Genomic DNA, 23,105 nt, shown 5'->3' with positions numbered 1-23,105 from the left:
CAATCATTTGGTAGTGTTATTTATTTATTATTTATATATTTTTAGGAGCCCTTATGTTGTTTTCAATAACATAGATGAACTCATTGATCAATAGATGCACCCATCTACAATCCTATCAATAAATATTGGGGTTCCTTTTTCTTCATATCTTCACCAACAGAAAACATATACATATGGGGATAAGAACAAAGTACAGTGGATATAGTGCTTGCCTTGCATGTGTCTGACATGGGGTTGATTTTTGGCAGCACATATAATCTTCTGACACTTGTTAGGAGTGTTCTCTGAGCACAAAGCCAGGTGAAAATCTCTGAGCACTTTTGGGTGTGGCCCTAAAATAAAATTTTTCCCCCAATGCCCCCAAACATGCAAATATGTGGTTCCTGACAATATAAATAATACTGCATTTAGGCCTTGACAATTATGTAAATGAAATAATGCTGTGTAATCTACTTTTTATCTTCATTATTACATTTTGACCAAAAAGTTGTTCTTTTATTCACTTTTATTGCTATAATATGATGCTAGTGTTATTGTTGCTAAATTGGTATATTAATTCTATAGTTATTAGTATATAGTTAAGTTGCATCAGATGCTTTACTATTACAATTTTTCAACAAATAACAAAATTTCTCCCTAGGTATCTGTGAAAGCTTGTCTATGACATATATCTGAAAATAGATAGTTTGGATCATAAATATACAGGATTGAACCTTTATTAAATATTGACATTTTTCTCTAAATCAGAAAATATTTTCAGGTAGTAATGACAGTTCACACTACAACATCATCAGTGTTTGATAATGTTACATTTTTAATTAAAAACTGTATTGAGGAGACGGAGTGATAGCACAACAGGTAAGGCATTTATTTGCCTTGTATGTGACTGACAAAGTAAAGCATTTGCCTTGTAAGCGACTGACCCAGTTCAATCCCTGGCATCCCATATGGTTTCCCGAGCCTTCCAGGAATGATTTCTGAGCAAAGAGACAGGAGTAACCTACTGCTGAGCACTGCTGGATGTGGCCCAAAAATAAAAATAAAAAGTATAACATCATTAATGTATAACTTTGTTTAAGAATTTACTGCTGCCTTAAAATAATAAAAATAGATAATAAACCCCATACTTACCAAAGTATTTTAAAAAGAAAATATGAGCTTTATATCTAAAGACATTATTTTATAGCATAATAAATTTATATTTATAAATTTAGTTGTTTATTAAGAAAAATTAATCACATCCCTGTACCCATAAATAGTCTGTCTTGGGATGTGGGGTAAAGAAAATAGTCTGTCTTCTCTAGTCAATTAGCATACTACCTTGTCAAATGTCATGTTTTCATTTGGGAAAATTATTGCTCAAATGTACTTTGATTTATATTCATCAATTAAAACCCACATCAGGGACTCAAAGAATCTGTTGAATCTGGTAGTATGTTTATCTGTTGTCCATGATGTCTTGGTTTAATTTGTTTTCTTCTCTCCACGTCAAAGTCGAATGAGGTACATTGTATTCTATAATAAATTTCTGAATATCTTGTGTCATTGTTATCTATTAAATTTAATAAATTAATTTGTGCTCATGTGTTAACAGCTATAATAATTTGGGGGAGGGCCATCCTGACAGTGCCTGGGAGGTCATCTAGAGCTTGAACTTAGGGTCCTCTACATATTCATCATGTGCTTTAGATTTTTGACTGAACTCCTTGGCCTATAAATAAGAAATTTCTTAATCATTATTATGTTCTTAGAATAAGCTCATTCAGTTTTAATATGTACTTTTATTATATAGGCTGGATTTATGTTGTTAATATTTAGCATTTATCTTCCTGAATCAGATAGACCTATAATTTCCATTCTTTTGTTAAAGTCTGGTTTGGTTTTCATGATTTTATTACTCTTGTTTGGAGAGTAAACAACTCAGACATAAAAAAGAAATGAATTAAATATAAAAGAAGGATAAAATGGAGAAAACACATCTTTGCTTTGCTTTATTAAATTTTTGCTCTTTATTTTTCTATTGACTTTTTATTTTTTATTGGATTTAAATGTTAGCTCATTAATTTAAAGTTCTTAATCTTTCCTAATCCAATAAGAGAATGGCAAATTTCCATTCTCCTGTAACTATTGAAAAAGGACCTTGATTTCTTTAACATAATAATTATTTATAAATACTTTAGAATAAGTTTTAGTTTTATATTTTAATAATATTTACTAATTACATTACAATGAGATGCTTTTTATATAATATAGATTATTTTGGCATTTGTTGAACTTCATGAATTTCATTGTTATATCATCTTTATTTTTACTAATTATTTTTCTTGCTTGCTGACTTTGTCACAGCGCATTTTTTTTTCACAGCACATTTTATTAGAAAACTCACATTGTTAAGATTTGTCACTTTTTGTTATATAACCTGTTAATTTTTATGAATTTTGAAGTCACTAACAAATCATATTACATAAGGAAGTTTTTTCACTAGTATTCTATCCTAGAGTAGACTTATTATCCAGAATTAATCAGAACTCTCTAAGAATTGTATCCACTCACTATCTAGTCAGACACAGCAAGAAATATCACAATATGATAACTGTTAAGTACTAAATATGACTGAGAAATCTTTACACATATTTGTTTTCAGATCATTTCTGTTTTTATGTATTATTGTAGTTTCTAGAAAACAAAAGGTTACCACGTGACTTTGTGTGTCCAGTTACTGACACGTGTTAACATAGGGGTTTACTTTTCTTCTAATATATAGTTTTTCTTAGCAGTAGGTTCATACCACTTATTATAGACATAAAATAGGAGCTGACTAATCAAATTCCATTTGGGCTTTGGAGTGTTCCTTATATGAAGGATTTAGAATCTAGTCATGATGTGCAAGCCAGCCACAAACAGTGCACTAAACGCCTCAGTGTGGCAGTCCTAAAGTACTACACTCACTTTCCTTCATTACTGTACTTAAAAAATACTTAAAGTGATTTTTTTACTTTTAAAAAATATGTTTTTTTAATTGAAAATGATCTTCAGAAATTCCAAAACTTGTTTTTAATAGATAGGGAATTTTATAAAGTTAATTAAAGACAAAGAATGTACCTATTTGGTGCTCACCACCTACCAAGAGAGCCCTAAATGAAAGGCCCCTTCAGAGAAACAGTCGTCATCAAAGGAAGATCACCAGTCAATCTGAAGAATTTTCTCACTTGGACAGGAGTGAAGTAAGATAGTTTAGGATCAGAACAGGTGCATCTTGACCAAGGAGGCATTTTAAATTCAATTCTAGATTTCACTTAAATTAAAAAATTTAAATTCAATTAAGTTCAACTAGAGTTTGAGGGAGGTTTCAGGGAACTTTAAGAAGGAAATATTAATCTATTAAAATATTTGTCCTCATACTATGAGAAGCTTGTATACAAAGTTTTTCCAGGGAAAAGGAAAACTATATAATGATCTTGTAAATTTTATTATTTTTAGTTAATTTAATTGTAGGATTGAATTACTGAGATTCATTATTAATATGACAGGGAAGAAAAGTTTGAAGAGTGCTGTTTATTAATTTATATGTGCCAATCAGAGATAATAACAAGTATTTGAAGTTTTTTGTACTATTTGGGATTACACACACACACACACACACACACACACACACATATACACACACATGCATGTCCACACTACTATTTCCTAAGAAAGACTGCTTCACATTTCTGAAACTTGTATATTGACATTGTGTAGCTCCTTCCTTCCTTCCTTCCTTCCTTCCTTCCTTCCTTCCTTCCTTCCTTCCTTCCTTCCTTCCTTCCTTCCTTCCTTCCTTCCTTCCTTCCTTCCTTCCTTCCTTCCTTTCTCCCTCCTTCCTCCCTCTCTCCTCTTTCTCCTTTCCTCCCTCCCTCCCTTCCTTTCTCCTCCCTCCCTTCCTTCCTTCCTTCTTCCCTTCTTTCCTTCCTCCCTTCCACTCTCCCTTCCTTCTTCTCTTCTTTTCTTCCTCTCTTCTTTTAATCCTCCCTTCTTTCTTTTCTCCCTTCCTCCTTTAATTCCTTCCTCCCTTCCTTTCTCCTTCCTTCCTCACTCCCTTCCTTTCTTCCTTTTTCTCTCCATTCTTTCCTTCCTTTCTCACTCACTCCCTTCCTTTCTTTATCCTTCCCTCCCTTCCTTTCTTTTTTCCTTCCTCCTTCCTCCTTCCCTTCCTTCCTTCCTTCCTTCCTTCCTCCTTTTCCTTCTTCCTTCCCTTTCTTCCTTCCTTCCCTTCCTCCTTCCCTTCCTTCCTTCTTCCCTTCTTTTCTTTCTCCCTCCCTTTATTCTTCTCTTCTTTTCTCCCTTCCTTCTTCCCTTCCTCCCTTCTTTCCTTCCTCCCTTCCTTTCTCCTTCCTCCCTCCCTCCCTTCTTCCCTTCCTCCCTCCTCACTCCCTTTGTTCCTTTATTTCTCTATCCTTTACTTCTCCCTCCCTCCCTCTCTCCCTCCCTTCCTCCCTCCCTCCATCCCTTCCTCCCTTCCTCCATCCCCTTTTCCTTCCCTCCCTCCCTCCCTCCCTTCCTCTTTTCCTTCCCTCCCTCCCTCCCTCCCTCCCTTCCTCCCTCCCTCCCTCCCTCCCTTCCTCCCTCCCTCCCTCCCTCCCTCCCTTCCTCCCTTCCTCCCTTCCTCCCTTCCTTCCTTCCTTCCTTCCTTCCTTCCTTCCTTCCTTCCTTCCTTCCTTCCTTCCTTCCTTCCTTCCTTCCTTCCTTCCTTCCTTCCTTCCTTCCCCCCCCCCCACATGGTGGCACTCAGGGGCTCTTCCTGGCTCTGTACTCAGGGAATTCACTCTCTGGTCCCTTTATGGTCCCTGCGATTATCAGGAGTGATTCCTAAGCACAGAGCCAGGAATAAGTCATAGTGGCTCAAAAACAAACAAAAATCAAACCCCAAATAAATCAATTGGTAATTAAGGTCTTTCTTTTGCATTTAATTACAGATTCATAACTGGAAGGCACTATGCAATTGCTTTCTGAGTCTCTTCATTTTTACAGCATATGGGGAAAAAGCATAGGAAAAAATGTTTTCATAAATATAAAAGAAACTCACTCAAAGCAAGATTATTATTGTTCAATCAGGTCTTAAAAGTTTTACATTCCCAACTTTTTCTTTGAACTGATAAAACACATAGCAAGCATGGACAAATTTAAAGGAATCTTGTGCAGAGTTTAACTTACTTCTTTTACAAACCATTGACAAAAGGCAGGACCAATCCATTCTCTTGCATGCATACCACAGTCTATCCAGACAGCTTTTTTGTAAGCTTGAGATTTTCTGCCAAGCTGAAAACAAATGTATTAATAGTAACTAATGCAGGCTTTTATTTTTGGATTCATTGGCCAGGATAATTTAATAAGGCTTCAGCACTATCTTTCACTATTGTTTGATTTTTTAGGTGACCCATAAAATGATTTAAATATTTTCCTACTTATTTCAGTAGTTCATGCTTGTGAATACAGAAACAATAAACACACTGCCCCAATTATACAAAATAAAGAACTGGAAAAAGCCCAAGGAAAAAAGAACAATCCCTTAAATAGATTTTCTTCTACATTATAATGTAACAAACATGTGATGGTAAATCCTGTGATGCCCTTATTTTAATTCTCAAGAAATTGTTCTTTTGTTGTTATTTTTTTTCTTTCAGCCACACCCAATGATGTTCAGGGGTTACTCCTAACTCTCTGCTCAGATTACCCCTGCCTGGGCTGAGGGTACCATATATAGTGCTGAGATCAAGCCTGAGTCTGCCTGAGCAAGTCAAGCATACTCTACACTATGCTCCCAAGAAATAGATAATAAAGAACTATGGTTTATAGGTGAACAAAGTCAAATCTGTTTTTGTTTTGAAGCCACACCCAGTGACCACAGCTGGCACAGCATAGGGGATCATATGTGGTTGGTGAGATATAACTGGGTCAGCTGTGTGAAAGGCAAACTCCTTACCTGCTATACTATCTCTCCTGCCCTAAAATGTCAAATTTTATTTCAACACAAAATGCTAAAGTTCAACTTCATTTGTAAGTCGAGTTATATATTTTCCATAAAATCTTATTCTAGCAATATTCCTCATAACCTGGTTTCAAGTCCAAAAATCAAGAGGAAGCTTTTGATAATAAGTTGACAGGGCTTATAACAATATGTTGAGAGAGAGAGAGAGAGAGAGAGAGAGAGAGAGAGAGAGAGAGAGATGGGGTGAAGTAGGGTAGTGGTGGGGCAGGTGGACTGGGAGACTAGGATAAAGGGTAGATTTCATGCAGAGCCAAAGAGAGGGGTAAGAGCATTTACTTTGCACATGGCAATCCAAGTTTTTATGCCTGGTATATCCCATATGGTGCTAAAAGCACTGCTAGGAATAATTCCTTAGTGCAGAGCCACAAGTAAACTCTGAACATTGCTGGGTGTGGTCTCAAACAAAGAAAGAAAAACAAAAAAGAATGGTCATTATGGGGCCAAAGCAATATTATAGAGGGCAGGGTGCTTGGCTTTGATCCCCAACTGGATTCAAGACTTTGTACCACATATGGTACTCGAGCCTTACCAGGAATGATCCCTGAGTTCAGAGCAAGAATAAACCCTAAGCACTGTCAGGATAGGCCCAACAACAACAACAACAACAACAACAACAACAACCAACAAAGTGGTCCTCAACCATCAGCCCACAACTCATGCTGCTTCACAGGTGAAGAAAGGTTGAAAAGCACAGGTCTAATACTTTAATTAAAACTGTTGGTCTTGGGGCTGGAGAGATAGCACAGAGGTAAGGCATTTGCCTTGAATGCGGCTGGCCCAGGGCAGACCCAGGTTCGATTCCGACATTCCAGGTGGTCCCTTGAGCTTGCCAGGAGTAACCCCTGAGCACCGCAGGGTGTGGCCCAAAAACAAAAATCAAAACAAAACAAAAACCCACAACAAACTGTTGGTTTATGAACTGGTAAATAAAGCAAAGTGCCAGTCCATACATAAAAATATCTAATAACTCCATTGGATTATAGTGTGAGAGGGTACTTTGTGGGAACTGGTAAAAGGATATTCTCTCAGTAATGAAAACATTCTATCAATAACTGAGGATATTCTCTCAATAATGACATAGAGAATGGATCTAGAGACAAATCGCAGCAACAGCAGTGAAGAAAAGAAGAGATTGAGATAGATTCTAAAGATACTTTAAAAATGGCCAGTTTTTGGTGGTAGGTATAAAGTAAATTGTTAAGAAATGAGATAATTTGAACTTGACATAGTAATTATTAGTTTGAGAAGCTTTTGCAGATATGGTAATGATCCAGACTAAATGCTACTTAGTTTAAAATAATTGTTAATGCCAGATGATAAATATGATCACCCAAAGAAGAAAGAATATAGTAGAGATGAGTCCTGCTGTTATTGGAACTCAAGGTAAAGACTAGAGAAGAGGTGGGGCCGGGCGGTGGCGCTGGAGGTAAGGTGCCTGCCTTGCCTGCGCTAGCCTAGGACGGACCGCGGTTCGATTCCCCGGCGTCCTATATGGTCCCCCAAGAAGCCAGGAGCAACTTCTGAGCGCATAGCCAGGAGTAACTCCTGAGCGTCACAGGGTGTGGCCCAAAAACCAAAAAAAAAAAAAAAAAAAAGACTAGAGAAGAGGAACCAGTGAAGGAGAAAATGATCAGGAAGAAGGGGAAAATCTATTCATTTTTAATTATGATAAGAGAAGTGTTGAAAACATTTTGGGAACAAAAGCCAGTGAATAAAGTTCAAGCAGTAGAGACAGTGAATATTGTTAAATATTTTTAGATGTTTGAGAAGATTTGGAGAGCCATAGGACTGTAACTAAAAGAGAATCAAGGATTGCAAATGCCATATATCTTCTTATATGTTTACATAGTTTTGTATTGATTCATTCCAAATATTACCAACCCACAACTCATTTTGTTTTGTTTTGTTTTGTTTTGTTTTTGGCCACACCCGGTGTTGCTCAGGGGTTACTCCTGGCTGTCTGCTCAGAAATAGCTCCTGGCAGGCACGGGGGACCATATGGGACACCGGGATTCGAACCAACCACCTTTGGTCCTGGATCGGCTACTTGCAAGGCAAACGCCGCTGTGCTATCTCTCCGGGCCCCCACAACTCATTTTGAATACCATCTAAAGATGTGTATCAACTTGGGACCGGAGCAATAGCACAGTGGTAGGGGGTTTGACTTGCATGCAGCCGACCTAGGACGGACCTGGGTTTGATCCTCTGTGTCCCATATGGTCCCCCAAGCCAGGAGCTATTTCTGAGTGCATAAGGAGTAACCCCTGAGCGTCACAAGGTGTGGCTCTCTTCCAAAAGATGTATATCAACTAAAAAGAAAAAAGGAAGAGGAGAAAAAGAGAAGAAAAGTGTCATAGTGACAGGCATGTCACAGGGATGTCAGAGGGTAAATGAAAAAATGGTGGTGGAAAGTGTACAATGATGAAAAGACTGCTGCGGGAAGATTTTATGACAAAAACTCAATAAAAATTTAAACTAAGACAACAGAATAAACATGTGCTTTAATAACTCTAAATATGATAGATGGAATTTATGGAACTTTTCATGAAAAAATTAAATATGATTTAATAACAAACTTGCATATTTCTTAAATTATCTGAAGATATTAATATGAGTTAGTGGGAAAGACATTGTTTCTTTTTTCCCATAAGTCACTATTAAAAAAATAGAATGTCTAGTAAATATTTAGTTACTTTTACCTTTAAAACAAAAAGAGATCTTCCCTCATATGATTTTCCAATTGAGAACATGTGAATGAGAGCTGAATGAGTTTTATTCAGATGATGCATCCAATTTTGAATCTAAAAGGAAACAAATGAAAGCCATGTCAAACTCTCATAATTATGAAACTTTTAGAGAACAAAAGGTAACAAAAAGATAATTGTAGTAGATCTTAGAACACAAAGAGCACACAAGAAGTATAAACTGAACACATTTTTTATGTAATTTAAATTTTCTTCAGTATACTTAAAATTGCACATTATTTTCAGTCAAAGGCTAGCTTTAAAGCCTTTTCTTTCCTCTATTCAAAGCATATATTCTACTATTTATCATTAGTATGTTGATGGCAAAATTTCACAAAAAATTAACATATGTTTGGGTTATTTTTGAAAATAGAAATTTATTTACTTTCCCTTGAAGTATTAAGGGGTATAGGAAGAAATCAGTTTCTGAGAAAATTATTCAAGCCCCTTGAAAATATTCACTTAAGTATTACATATTATAATGTGCCATTGAGTAGAGGATGCTGAGAAAAGCATTATTTCTTGCTTTTAAAGGTTATTCTACCATGCCACACATTAGATGACATATTCTGAATAATTTCCCCAGTAGCAGTTTACATTTTGCATTGATCTATTCATACATACTTTTTGCCATCAGAAGTTATATTTGTGATGGATGAATAGGACACACAGAGACAAAAGTGAACCACTTTTCCATAATGTGACTTGCTAAAAAAAAGGATAGATTTTTAAAAGTCTCTATATTCTCTTTTATTTTTATTTAGTCTTTTTTACTTAATTATGGAATACATAAGGTATATGGTAGCACAAGGAGGTTTGGCTTTTGGGAGGATTCCACTTTGTGGAGACTGTGTGGGAAGCATTAAAGTTCACTTTACTTACCAATCAAATAATATGACTAGCTTGATTTTCTATGACTTTTTTTTTTGACATATCCAGCAGTGCTTAGGGTTTACTTTTAGCTCTGTGATCAGGGGTTACCCCTGGGGGAATACTTGAGGGGCATTCATCATGTTGGGTATCAAACTTAGATCAGTCACATGCAAAGCAACACCCTACCTGCTGTATTATCTCTCTGGCCCCTTCTTTAGTTTTATAAGCCCCTTATAAACAATTCATAACTACAATTACAGCATTGCCTATACTTCCATTTACTTCTTATATCCTCTGGAGGGCTAGATTAAATAAGCAGGTGAAATGAAAATCATTTTTCTGGGACCAGAACAACAGCACAGTGGGGTAGGGTATTTGCCTTGCATGTGGTCAACCTCAGTTTAATCCCATTTTAAACAGTCCACCCTGAGCCTGCCAGGAGTGATTTCTGAGAACAGAGCAAGGAGTAACTCCCGAATGCTGCTAGATGTGACCCAAAATAAAAAAACAAAAACATTTTTTTTCATATAGCCCTAGAAGGTTTGATGGAAGAGACTGGTAGTTAAAATGACATATGAAGGCAATATAGGATCTTGTTTTGTATATACATATACAACATATACATGCATACATATATGATACATATGAAAAATGTATATTTATATATTCTTATATAGCCCTTGTTTCTTCCTGTTTCACTTTCAAACCTTATATTCAAATCATAGATATGCATTTGTTAAAAAAAAGCAACACATGTTCTTGTGATTACATACTTCTTCTAAAGAGTGATAAACTTCATAATTATATGCAGAGAGAGATCTTCGATTTCTCTGGGTTTGCAAATTGCTTCCATTTTCCAGTGCTTTCTGAAGATCTTCAGTGAGAATCCTGAATTTGAAATGATATATATGACAAAAGTAAAGGTAAAATGAAAATTATATATTATTCAAGTAAAAAAATTATATATTTAGAAAAAGAATAAAGTGGATGTGGCTAGATCTGAAAATACCAAATGTGGGGAAAATGATCTTTTCAGGGAATAAAACTATTCAATGGGGATATATATATACTCAAATAAATATATATTTATATATATATATAAAACATGTAGGTATAGTAAAATAATATAACAGTGATATGTATCATTAATTGAGCTGTTCTAAGTATCGAATGATGGGTGAAAGCTTTTAAATGCTTCACAGGAGCTGGGCGCTGAAATGTTTTTTCGCATATATGAACTTAGTTAATGACCTTATGATGTAGGTTTTGTTATCTCCATTAAAAAATTGGGAAGTTGAACTTCAAAATGGCTAAGATCTGCCATTGTCACTTGGATAGTGAGTGCAGATAGAATTTTAACTTGACTATGAATTTGCATTCTAGTCTTTAGATTCAATGTGACATTATATGACATTATAAAAACTGAAACAAGATGATTTCCTTCACTTCCTTGCCATTTACTCTTTTCTTGCTTCTGTTCTTTTTTTCTGGGGGGGAGGGGTTATACCCGGCAGCGCTCAGGGGTTACTCCTGGCTCTGCGCTCAGAAATCGCCCTTTGCAGGCACTTGGGACCATATGGGATGCTGTTAAATTCCTGAAGCAATGTACAAATTTACTATAACCCCTAGTAAAATACCAACACAATTATTCACAGACATGGAATTGAAAAGTGTATATTTTTCAAAAATCATATATATATTTGGTCACACCCAGTGGCACTCATGGGTTACTCCTGGCTCTGCACTCAGAAATTGCTCCTGGGGGCTGAAGAGATAGTACAGTGGTAGGGCATTTGACTTGCATGTGGCTGACCCAGGACGGATCTGGGTTTAATCTCCGGTGTCCCATATGATCCCCTGAACAAGGAGCGATTTCTGAGTACATAGCCAGGAATAACCCCTGAGTGTCACTAGGTGTGGCCCCAAAAACTAAAAAAAAATTTTTTCACTATGGCATGTATTTATTTACTTTTCCCTATCTCTGGAAAGTAAGAGAAAAGTTTTGGTTAAGCTTGTAGTTTACACAAATATCCTGAATTTTCAATTTAAAAGTTCTATTTTCAGGACTAGAGAAATTGTATAAGTTGGGAAAAACTCCTGAGCACCACTGGATACTCCCTGTTCCAACAAACAAATAAACAAAAATCATAACAACCCCCAAAAGGTAAAATTTATAAACACAAAATAAAATTTTCAAAATATTTAAAAAATTTTAGATTGCTTATAAAATTGATTTGAAATATACTGTGCTTGCAAGTATATCAAGTATATCAGTAAGCGACAGATTTACTAAATATAATCAAGAGCAGACCACTTATTTTCATGCTTACACGTCTCACATTTGACTCCGCCCCTTTTTTGTTTTGGTTTGGTTTTGTTTTTGTTTTTGTTTTTGTTTTGGCCACACCCAGTGACACTCAGGAGTTTCTCCTGGTTATTTGTTCAGAAATTGCTCCTGGCTTGGGGGACCATGTGGGACGCCAGGGGATCGAACCGTGGTCTATCCTAGGTTAGCGCGTGCAAGGCAAATGCCCTACCGCTTGCTCCACTGCTCCGGCCCCTTGACTCCCTCTTTTTTAAAATTAAATTTTATTTTATTGAAACCATTGTAATTTACAAAGTCCTTCATAATTGGGTTTCAGACATAAAATGAATCAGGGCCACCACCAGTGTTGATCAATCTCCATCATGTTCCCAGAGTATATCCAACTACCACCCTTTGCCTCCAAGCCTGCCAATACAACAGGTCAATTTAAAGTTTAGATTGTTAGTTTGCGTCTCTTGATTCCATTGTTGTTGACTTTGGTTTGGATATTTAGTTCTGTACTTTTTTTATCTCCACCAATGCACTTGATACCACTTGGCCCTTTGCCCCCCTACTTTCATATTTGTGTTTCTCCTCTTCCACTAAGTTTCTTTCCTTCTTGCTATGCTCTGGGGCCAAGAATATTGGTGTTTGTGACAACTCCCATTTGGATCATTGCATTTCTTCATATCACATGTAAGTAATATTATTCTATATTTATCCTTCTTCTGGCTTTTATATATTCTTATATATATTCTGGCTTATATATATATATATTAATTTAACGTAATATCGTCCAGTTCCATCCATGTTGCTACAAATTGCATGGCTATATTATTACTTACAACTATGTAACATTCCATTGTATATATGTACCACATCTTCATGATGCATTCATCTGTTGTTGGATATCTAGATTGAGTCCAAGTCTTTGCTATTGTACTGAGTACTGCAATGAAGAGTGGTGTGCATGCATCCTTTTGGATGAATGTTTTTCTGTCCTGGGGATAGATACCCAAAAGAAGAATTTCTGCGTCATATGGCAATTTGCCTTTTAGAGTTCTAATATTCTGATGCTGATGTATGTCTTCGCAATGATTCCTAATGAGGATTGACTTTGGGCTGTCTCTCCTCCATCACAGAGAGCTCTGGTTGCAGTATCTATCAGTATCTGCCTTGCTTCGGAGCATGCCTAAATCTCACTGCTCATGCTTAGAGTCTCACCTACCTAGTCCTCCATCCCCCCTCCCCCCATCTCCCCATGCTGCTTTGTCCTGTTACCCTTCAAATACCACAGTTGCTCTTTTGGTCCAATATAAGCTTTATTTATTTGTTTATTTGTCTTTGGGCCCCACTCAGTGGCTCTCAGGGGTTACTCCTGGTTCTGCACTCAGAAATCACTCCTGGCAGGCTCCAGGACCATATGGGATGCCGAGGATCAAACCCTGGTTGGTTGCGAGCAAGGCAAAGGCTTCACCCACTGTGCTATTGCTATGGCCCTTATATAAGCATTGTTGTAAGTGAACAAACTATCGATCATCATTAGCTTAGGACCCGTTCTTTCCTGATCATGAGCTGGGGGATGGGGGGGGGAAGTCCTGGGTCCCAGAAAGCACAGGTGTAGGAAGTTAATCCTTGTCAGCCGACAGGGTCAGATTTTGGGATCTGTAGTGGCTTACATTGCGTTCCAATTCAGATTTTGATATAACTCCAGATTCTCAAAAATGAGACCATATTTGCATATCTAAAAAGTTATTTTAGATCTAATTAGTTAAAATGAGGTCATTAAGATATGTCCTAATCCAATATGACCAATGTCCTTATAGAAAGGAAGAAAGAGGACTGAGAAGACAGCTCAAATGGCTAATGCATGTGTTTTCCAAGTTTGATTGTGGTACCACATGGTACCCAGAGCACCAACATGATCAACCTCTGACAAATTTATTGGGAATAACTGCTAATCTCTTCTGAATGTGGCAGAAATATACCCACCTGATACAAGAGAGAATATCAGTTCAATATGGGGAGATATAGAAAAGTTTTGGAAATAAATAGTACTGATAATTGCAAAACAATTAGTATCACTAATTATTTTCATGGTTAAGCTGGTAAATTTTATGCCAGGTATATTTAACCACAATATTAAAAAAGAGGGTTATGGGGATGGAGAGAGAGCATGGAGGTAAGGCGTTTGCCTTTCATGCAGAAGATCATTGGTTTGAATCCCGGCATCCCATATGGTCCCCCATGCCTGCCAGGAGCAATTTCTGAGCATGGAGCCAGGAGTAACCCCTGAGCACTGCCGGGTGTGAGCCAAAAACCACACACACACACACACACACACACAAAAGAGGGTTAATTAAAACACAAATTCACACATAATGGAAAGACAATAAGAAGAGACAAATGGGGTTGATAGATGGTCATGTCCCTGAGAAGGAACCAATCCAGCTGAATCCTTGATTTTAGAGTTTAGGTTTTCAGTATTATGAGGCAGTGACTTTCTTTTTTGAAGCCAGTCTGTGGTACCTTGTCAATGCAGCTCTAGCCAGCTATCACAAAATCTTCTATCAGTCACATCTTGTACCTTCATACAGTCTTTAAGAGCTGTATGTAATCTGAATATTAAGAGAATTATCATATGGCAGATGAGTCCCATTTTTCTTGTCAAGTTGTTGAATGGAAACCGGCAGATTGGGGAGGAAAATATGAAATGGAGCCCTAAATGATTATTTTGTAATAGTTATATTTTCTTAGTTCTTTTAGCTGATTATTATTCTTTATTTTGTTGTCGTCTCCTTTGGCCACACTTGGCTCAGGGGTTACTCTTCTTTTTTTTATCATTACCTAATTTTAAATTTTAGAAGGTTAAATTTCAATCTTTTTTTTAAATATCTTTCTTTAAACACCTTGATTATAAACATAATTATAGTTGGGTTTCAGTCATGTAAAGAACAGTCCCCTTCACCAGTGCAATATTCAATCTTGGCTCTGCACCCAGGAATCACTCCTTGTGGGCTCAGGGGACCATATAGGATGCCAGGGATTGAACCGGGTTGGTCATGTGCAAGGCAAGGAACCTACACCCACTGTGCTATAGCTCCAACCCTTGATTTTTCTTCTTAACCAATAATATTCTTTCTTTATAATAGTGATTAAAATTACTAATAACTTTCTAAGTGATGTCATCATCAGTACAAAATGACCTCCTGAAGATTTTAGGGTGGGTGAGTTGGCTTCAAACTATAAAATATCATTGCCTACTTCAAAAATATTTAAGTTGTCAAATGATAGAATCTTTGAGGCAAATGAGTCATGCCATCTGTCACTTCACAAGAGGGGATAATCACCTAGTAATCAAGCACATGGGTCACATTAGTCCTGCTTTAAAGAAGTTTGCACTAAGAAAATGATAATCTTTTGAACATAGCCCTGGTTATAATAAAAATTATTAAAAATTATATCTACTTACTGGTACAATGGATTTTATTTTTTTGGATTTTGGGGCACACCCAGTAACACTCAGGCATCACTCCTGGTTATGCACTCAGAAATTGCTCCTGGCTAGGAGGACCATATGGGGATGCTGGGAGATCAAACCGCGGTCCTTACTAGGTCAATTGCATGCAAGGCAAATGCCTTATCACTACGCCACCACTCTGGCCCTAGTACAATGGAATTCAATTGATTTTTATGTGTTATAATCTTGGGACAAAAAATAAAAAATTTTAAATAATTATTTTTAAGGAGGATAAAACTAATTTAAAACACATTTTAAATGCTCTATTCTTGAAACATAATGTGTGATATGTCATATACTAATTCCACATAACATATTTAATGGCAGAAACATGTGACTTGTTAAAATAACTAGTATACATTTTTTATTGAATAATAATTTATGAAGTGAGTTTTTATCTAGCACTTATATATATATATATAATTACAAAGTTCTTTCTGCTCAGGCATTTAAAAATTAAATATGACCTTTATTTCTGTGGCAAAGGATCACAAAGAACAACACTTTCACACACAGGTGTGACGCTATTTAAGAAGCAAGGATAAAACACTTCTGCAGAGCACATACGTATTTGAATAAGGCTGTAACTAGATTTCTGGTAGAACAGGATTTGTGTGGATCAGAGGTGTTGGCACTTCCATGATCCAGCCTTCCTCAGAGACCTTCCACATGTCACCAGGCAGCTTGAAGCTTTGTTTCATCAGAGATAATATGTCAGTTATCATAGACTATGAGTTCGCTAAAATATCAGGTAATTGAAATCAATCGTGCTTCTCAATCTCAAAATTCTAGGATTCCCAATGGTCACTCCCTTCTTTCCAGATAATTAGTATGATTTACTGAACTGTTCACACAACCACTCCTCACCACATGAGCTTTAGTTATCTCCATTTTATTTCGACCCTGTCCTCCACAGCCTGTCATGAATTTTGTCAATAGGATTAAATATTGTACCTCAGAACACTTAATATTCAATAGCTTATAGTTTCTGAAAAGAAGGGAGTTTTGACAAAGCAGTGTGTTGCTATCCTTTCACTACATCAGATTTAAATACACAGATATTTATTGTGTGTGTTTGCTTCATATTCATATTAGACCTGCTGTTTTTCTCTTTTCTTTTTTTAATCTTTTTTTTAATTTTTATTGTGACCAAAGTACATTACAAATCTTTCACAGAATTATTTATGGTACATTGTGACAATGAATGAGGGGCATTCCCACCACCAATGTTATCCTCCCTCCAGCCCTGTTCCCAGCATGTCTCCCACATCTCCCTCTTTTACCCCCCAGAATACTAGTGTATCTGGTCTTCACTTTACAGCTTGTTGTAGATTGGGTATCTATTCTGTTGTCATTGGAGATAAAAATGATAAGAAAAAGGGAAGAAAAAATTTTGTAGCAACTACTAAAAAAAGAAAGAGGAAAGAAAAAAGAGGGAAGAAAAAATTACACCCAGCAAAGAAAAAATCTCCAAATAATAACCATAAGAGTGAAAAAGAAAGAAAAATGTGGAAGGGAAATAAAGTCAAAAACTAACAAATCAAAACACTTTAGACTCTCCACTCTCAGGAGGTAATTTTGCATTTTACTCCATCCATAAAATTGAGATCTATAACGATCTGTTTCAAGATTGGCTTATCCGTGCTATCTTAAGTAGATGAGCTCTTTAATTATTATGGAATAAGGTATACTTGCTATTGCCTAAACCACTTTCCTTCTGTGTGTTCTATCTTGCATCATCAAATCTCCCTCTCTATTCCTTTTCCTTAACCTACAAGCCCAAATTATTTCCTGTCCCATTAAATCTCCAAACTCAGTCATTGATGTGCATCTTTTTATGTGAATTTCATTCTAATTTTGAACATCCGTAGTATGTTCTCTTGCTTTTCACTTCCAGTTAACTTCTTGTTTTATTTCCTAACAATCTAATCTGACCATTAAAGATGACTAATCAGGGGCCAGAGTGATAGCATAGAGGTAGGGCGTTTGCCTTGCACGAGGCCAACCCAAGAGGAACCCTGATTTGATTTCTGACATCCCATGTGGTTCCCTGAGCCTGCCAGGAGCGATTTCTGAGTGCAGAGCAAGGAATAACCCCTGAGAGCACCGGTAGGTGTGGTCCCCCCAAAAATGGATTACCAATAAGAGTGGGGTGATATAAGAGTGATTGGAGCTCATGTCAGCTATGTGCTGGGACCAAGTTTGAATCCCATCAACACATATTTCCATGTGCACTTCTGGGTGTGGCCAGCAACCCCAGATCAAGGAGTATTGTTGACCCGAACACTGAACTTCCTAGTGCAGTTGTCTGTGTGTTGTTGCGAGTTTCTCCAATTCCCTGAGCACTGCATAGAAGACTCTCCACCTTCTTTCAAAGGCTTATCATTGCAATTTCCATTGCCAAAATTAAAAGGAAACTATTCAGTTCTTCTCTTGATGAAGATCACTTTAGTACTTGACACCAGTTATATTTTCTCTCTCAAAAGACTTTCCTTTCTCTGTTAACTCCTGTAATTATCTTTTGCTTGTTCTATTATTACTTTAAAAATTCCTTTAGAAACACAGATCATAAAAATATCCAAATCTGCTTCAATCTGTCTATTCAGTCTATCAAGTCTTGGCCTCTTAGACCTACAACAATATACATCCAAATAATTTTGTTCTAAACAATTTCCGAAAAAAATTCCACTCTAGTTATGTGTAGTTTCTTTGCTTACAGTCTCTGATTGTGTGACAAGACCCATAGGATAAGGTCTGAGTACCTGATCTTGTGTATTGTTTCCTATACTGGCTTTCCTTAGCTTCTGCAACATCTTTACTCTATATTCTCCAATTTACACTTTGCACAGTAATAACATGGATAATAATTAGTTCTACATACAGATACTAGGTGTCTTCCCTTTTCTAACATTGTCCTTGCTGCCTTGCAAAGTCTTGAATTTCATCCTCTGGTTAGCTGTCTGACACAGATCATGCAGCAAGTTTTTTTCTCTCTCTTTTCAAGGTATTTCTAAGTTCCTTTATTTTTTTTTTCTTACTTAGAGAAAAACCATGTTTTCAGGGATTACATACTGGTAATTGTGAAATGAAATAAAAATGTAGTTGCTCTCGGGGCCTGGAGAGATAGCACAGCGGTGTTTGCCTTGCAAGCAGCTGATCCAGGACCAAAGGTGGTTGGTTCGAATCCTGGTGTCCCATATGGTCCCCCGTCCCTGCCAGGAGCTATTTCTGAGCAGACAGCCAGGAGTAATCCCTGAGCACTGCCGGGTGTGGCCCAAAATCCAAAAAAAAAAAATGTAGTTGCTCTCCTTATAATATTAATACACTTTCATGGATATAAAACAATTATATTTTTTTATCAAATTTGAAAAAATAATACCTGAAACACTTGTAGCCATTCATTAAATAACCTGAACTCAACTATTATACAGTTAAATTTAGTATAAATAAATCAAGCAAGTGAAAAGGATGGCTTACTTGTATTGGATGTTGGCTTTCTGTAAGAAGGCTAACAGGGTTCGGGAACCACGTTGGGAAATATGGACATCTGTAATAGTTCCCTCTGATATATAGGAAATACTGCTGGGCTGCCACAGGTCCACCTGTAGTGCAGGAACCAACCTATAATTTATATTCAGTGTAGGTGGGGAAAGATCTACATCAAAATGTAAAACATAATTTTGCTCACATGTTATAACAGCAAACACATTTTCAACTACTCTAAAAGGTAGAAAAATCATGATAAAATTCTTACTTGACTTTTTAGAGAACTATGTAATACCCATATAGAGTCTTATCAGAGGCTGTAGATTCCACAGAACTTAAAGGCACTTACCTTGCTGACTGAGGTTCAATCTTAGACACCACATTTGGTTCCCTGAGAGTAGCTAGGATTAACAACTTTTAATCACCAAGTTAGTTAGGAGTAAACACTGAGCAGTGCCAAGTATGACTCCTTCTGCCCTCTCAAGAATCTGATCAGAAATTATAAGTAATATTTTATTCACTAATTAAGACCACTTAATCAGTCATGAAGTCATGACATTTTCCTATACGTGGATGTAGATAGAATCTACTATGCTGAGTGAAATAAGTCAGAGGGAGAGAGATAGACACAGAATAGCTTCACTCATACATGGGTTTTAAGAAAAATTAGACATTATGGTAATATGCCCAGAGATAAGGGCCTGAAGGACCAACTCATGATATAAAGCTCACCTCAAGGAGGGTTGAGTGCAGTTAGAACACTAACAACAACCATGAAAATGCCAATGAGTGAGAGAAGTAGAATGCCTGTCTCAAATACAGGCAGGGGGTGTTGGGTGCATTGGAGATGGATGCATTGGAGGTGGGAATGTTGCACTAGTGAAGGGGGGTGTTCTTTTTGTGACTAAAACCCAACTGCAGTCATGTTTCTAATCATGGTATTTAAATAAAGATATTTTAAAAATAATAATAAAATAAAAAATTAAAACAACATTTTTTGTTCCTTTATGGGGAGCATACTCAACTCTGCTCAGGGCTTACTCTTGGTAGGCTCAAGGTGCTAAGGATGGAATCCAGGTCAATCAGTGTGCAAGGCAAGAACCCTACCTACTACATTATTGCTCTTGTTTGCTCCTAATGTTGAACTTTAAATAGTTACAAAATTTAATCAAAATTTAACTCAAGATGCCTTCATATTTTCCCAAATATGCCTTTCACAAGTTCTTGTTCAGACATCAATATGTTTATCTGGAGGAGGACGTGCCAATTAGGGTATGTCTCCTTGCTTGAGTTCTTAAACTCCTTGGACTTCTTTTGTTATAAAACTCTCTTTTACGAGAATATAAATTTTCTGAATACAAAAGATTTGTGCATTTGGCTACAAGCTGATTTTAAGAGCCCAGAACAGTTTTTATATGGTGCCATGCACATGCTAACAACTAATTCTTTGTTGCATGAGTGTAGATCAATTATAGTACAAAGAAGTACAGAGTTCATGGATAATATAGTACATGGACCACATAGTTCAATATATATTGATCATACATTCAATGTTTGTTTTTTTAGAAAAACAGTACCTATAACTGGCTTACCATAAGATCCTCAGAGCTCCTGCTGTCATGCTTTAAAGGAATTCCACAGTCATGGAACGAAAGACAGAACTCAGCTAACTGGGAAGAGAACCCTATTTTTTTGTGTTAACTAAGAACCAGTTTATATTAGAAGCAGTTTGTCTTTAAAATAATGTTTTTGTCTTCTTTATGTTTGGGATTATTCTTTTTCTGAATTTCTAGGCTTGGTCTGTTGAAAAGATATGATCTTTGTTAAGTCCTTACCTCATAAAGCTTACTTATTGTAGCTACTTAGGTATCAGTGTCTTCTTTTGTTAGAAAACTTTAGAAGACCTTAAGTAAAATGTTCTAGCCAAAGCCCCTAAAAAGATGCCTTGCTGAAGCACCATTTTAAAGTCCTGGCAGGCTGAGGACCTCTTTGCTAAAATGATCAACTGTGCCCATGAAGATCTACAGCAGGGGCCCTCAAAGTTTGGCCTGCAGGCCACATGTGCCCTGCCAAGTACATTTATCCAGCCAACAGTGTGTTTTTGAAATAACCAACCAGATCTAGGCTAACTGATGCTACTTGCATCACTTGTTATGACTAGCATTGATAAATATGGAACCAGACATTGACTATCTCATTAGCCAAAAGCAAACTCATAGTTCCCATTGAAATCCTGGTAAGTTTGTTGATTTAACTTTATTTGTTCTTCACTTTAAATATTGTATGTGTTCCTTTTTTCTTCAAAATAAGATATGTGTAGTATGAAGTGAAATTTGTTTGTAGTTTAAAAAATATATAGTCTAGCCCTTTGACCATTCTAAGGGATAGTGAACTGGTCCCCTGTTTAAAAAGTTTGAGGAGCTCTACAGACTTCACCATTGCTCCATTCTGCACTACAGTTCTTAGAACTGGCCTAGGCAACTTGGACTATCAATTTGGCCCAACAAGCATACTGTCTAAGACTTTGTTACTCAAATCCCTAGAATTGGCTACTATTCCCTTCTCAGGATAGATTCCCTATCTCAGGATAGATTTAAATTATTGCATGTACATTTTATTATCTTTAGATTATTGACTTAGAACATTTTATAGTTAAGCCAAATCACCATATGTATTTATTACCCTTTATATGTGATTGACTTGGAATATTTTTTATACAATTAACATTCTCCCTCAAATTGTGTACATATATTCTACTTGCCCCTTAAAACTAAGTTGTAAAAAGCAGAAGTTTCCAACCTAAAGGCAGCCCAGCCTAAGAATGCTAGTATGTCTCTCTTGTTTGGAAGTCTCTACTTTGATCTCCCTAAACATCTTGTATCTGGTAAATTCTCTTATTACCCCATGACTAGGACAAAGCAAAGTCTGAGTTCAAATATTGCCTCCTAACCCTTCAAAAATACTTTGTGACTTGGGGCCAATTAAATAGTCCAGTGGGTAGGCTGCTTGCCTTGATTACTGCAGATGCAAGTTCAATCCCCCACTCTCCATATGGCTCCTCAAGCATTGCCATGAGGAATTCCTGAGTATCACTCTCTGTGACTCAAAAACAATGACAAAAAATACTTTGTGACTCAATCCAATAAAAAAGAAAAAAATTATAAATTTACCTTTATTCTACTTGAGTAGAAAATTGTGTCATGATAATGACATCCTTTAACCTTGCATTTTTTGAGGAACAAATTATTTACTTGCTTTCTTTCTAGAAGCTGACTCCTCCACTAAATTGGAAGGGCAAATCTGACTTAGCTAACAAATTAGTTCAACAGTCAAGCCAAACAGAAGTGTGGGACTGGAAGGGATGCTGAGAGGTCATTGATCCATCTGTCAGCCTTGGGGCAAGGATGTATTCATAGCTAAACCAACTGTCTACAGTGGATGCAAATGAACTACATATTTCAAATTTCTAAAAGAGGACAGTTGACAACACCATAGTTTATTTAATGTCTACATTTATCAACATTGTAAGAAATTTCTTACACAGTACATAGTTTCATATTTTTCTTGATCTGTATATGAAATAGGAATGATTGGCTTCTTGCCTTTGGAAGATAAAGCCAGTTAGTAACTTTTGCTTTTATTTATAGATTAGATATTTTGGCCTTTTAATTATTTTTGGGTGGCTGGATTTTTTTACAGGACAGATTTTTGATATTAAGTTATACTACTATTCCTAAATTCCAGTGGAGATGAGAAAATTATGATGTATTTAGGGGATAAGGGACATGGAAACCTAAGATAGTTTGAATTACCACTTGAAAATTAGTCCATAAATGCTATTTTCTTGATTATATGCTAAAAAGAATCATTATTATTATTATTATTATTATTATTATTATTATTATTATTATTATTATTATTATTATTATTATTTTGCTTTTTGGGCCATATCAGGTGATGCTCAGGAGTTACTCCTGACTATACACTCAAAAATCGCTCCTGGCTTGGGGGACCATATGGGACACTGGGAAATTGAACTGCAGTCTGTCCTAAGCTAGTGCATGTAAGACAGATGCCTCACTGCTTGCGCCACCACTCTGTCTCCCAGAATCATTATTCTATAAGAAAGAGTTGCCTGACCATAGGAAA

The 23,105-nt window shown here is 36.5% G+C and overlaps 1 protein-coding gene across 1 annotated transcript in view; it reads right to left on the bottom strand.

Annotated features, from left to right (window-relative positions):
* Nucleotides 1-23,105, bottom strand: part of CPA6 (carboxypeptidase A6) — a 274,096-nt gene that overhangs the window by 35,999 nt on the left and 214,992 nt on the right. Inside the window, exons 3-6 of the mRNA XM_049781830.1 lie at nt 18,948-19,072; nt 10,419-10,533; nt 8,728-8,829; nt 5,194-5,298 (exon numbers count right to left, since the gene is read on the bottom strand). Coding sequence (XP_049637787.1) covers nt 5,194-5,298; nt 8,728-8,829; nt 10,419-10,533; nt 18,948-19,072 — 447 coding nt within the window. The remainder of the gene's footprint in view (nt 1-5,193; nt 5,299-8,727; nt 8,830-10,418; nt 10,534-18,947; nt 19,073-23,105) is intronic.

This window comes from Suncus etruscus, chromosome 10 (genome assembly GCF_024139225.1).
Source record: "Suncus etruscus isolate mSunEtr1 chromosome 10, mSunEtr1.pri.cur, whole genome shotgun sequence".
NCBI lineage: Eukaryota > Metazoa > Chordata > Mammalia > Eulipotyphla > Soricidae > Suncus > Suncus etruscus.
This window is presented reverse-complemented; position numbering and strand designations above follow the sequence as displayed.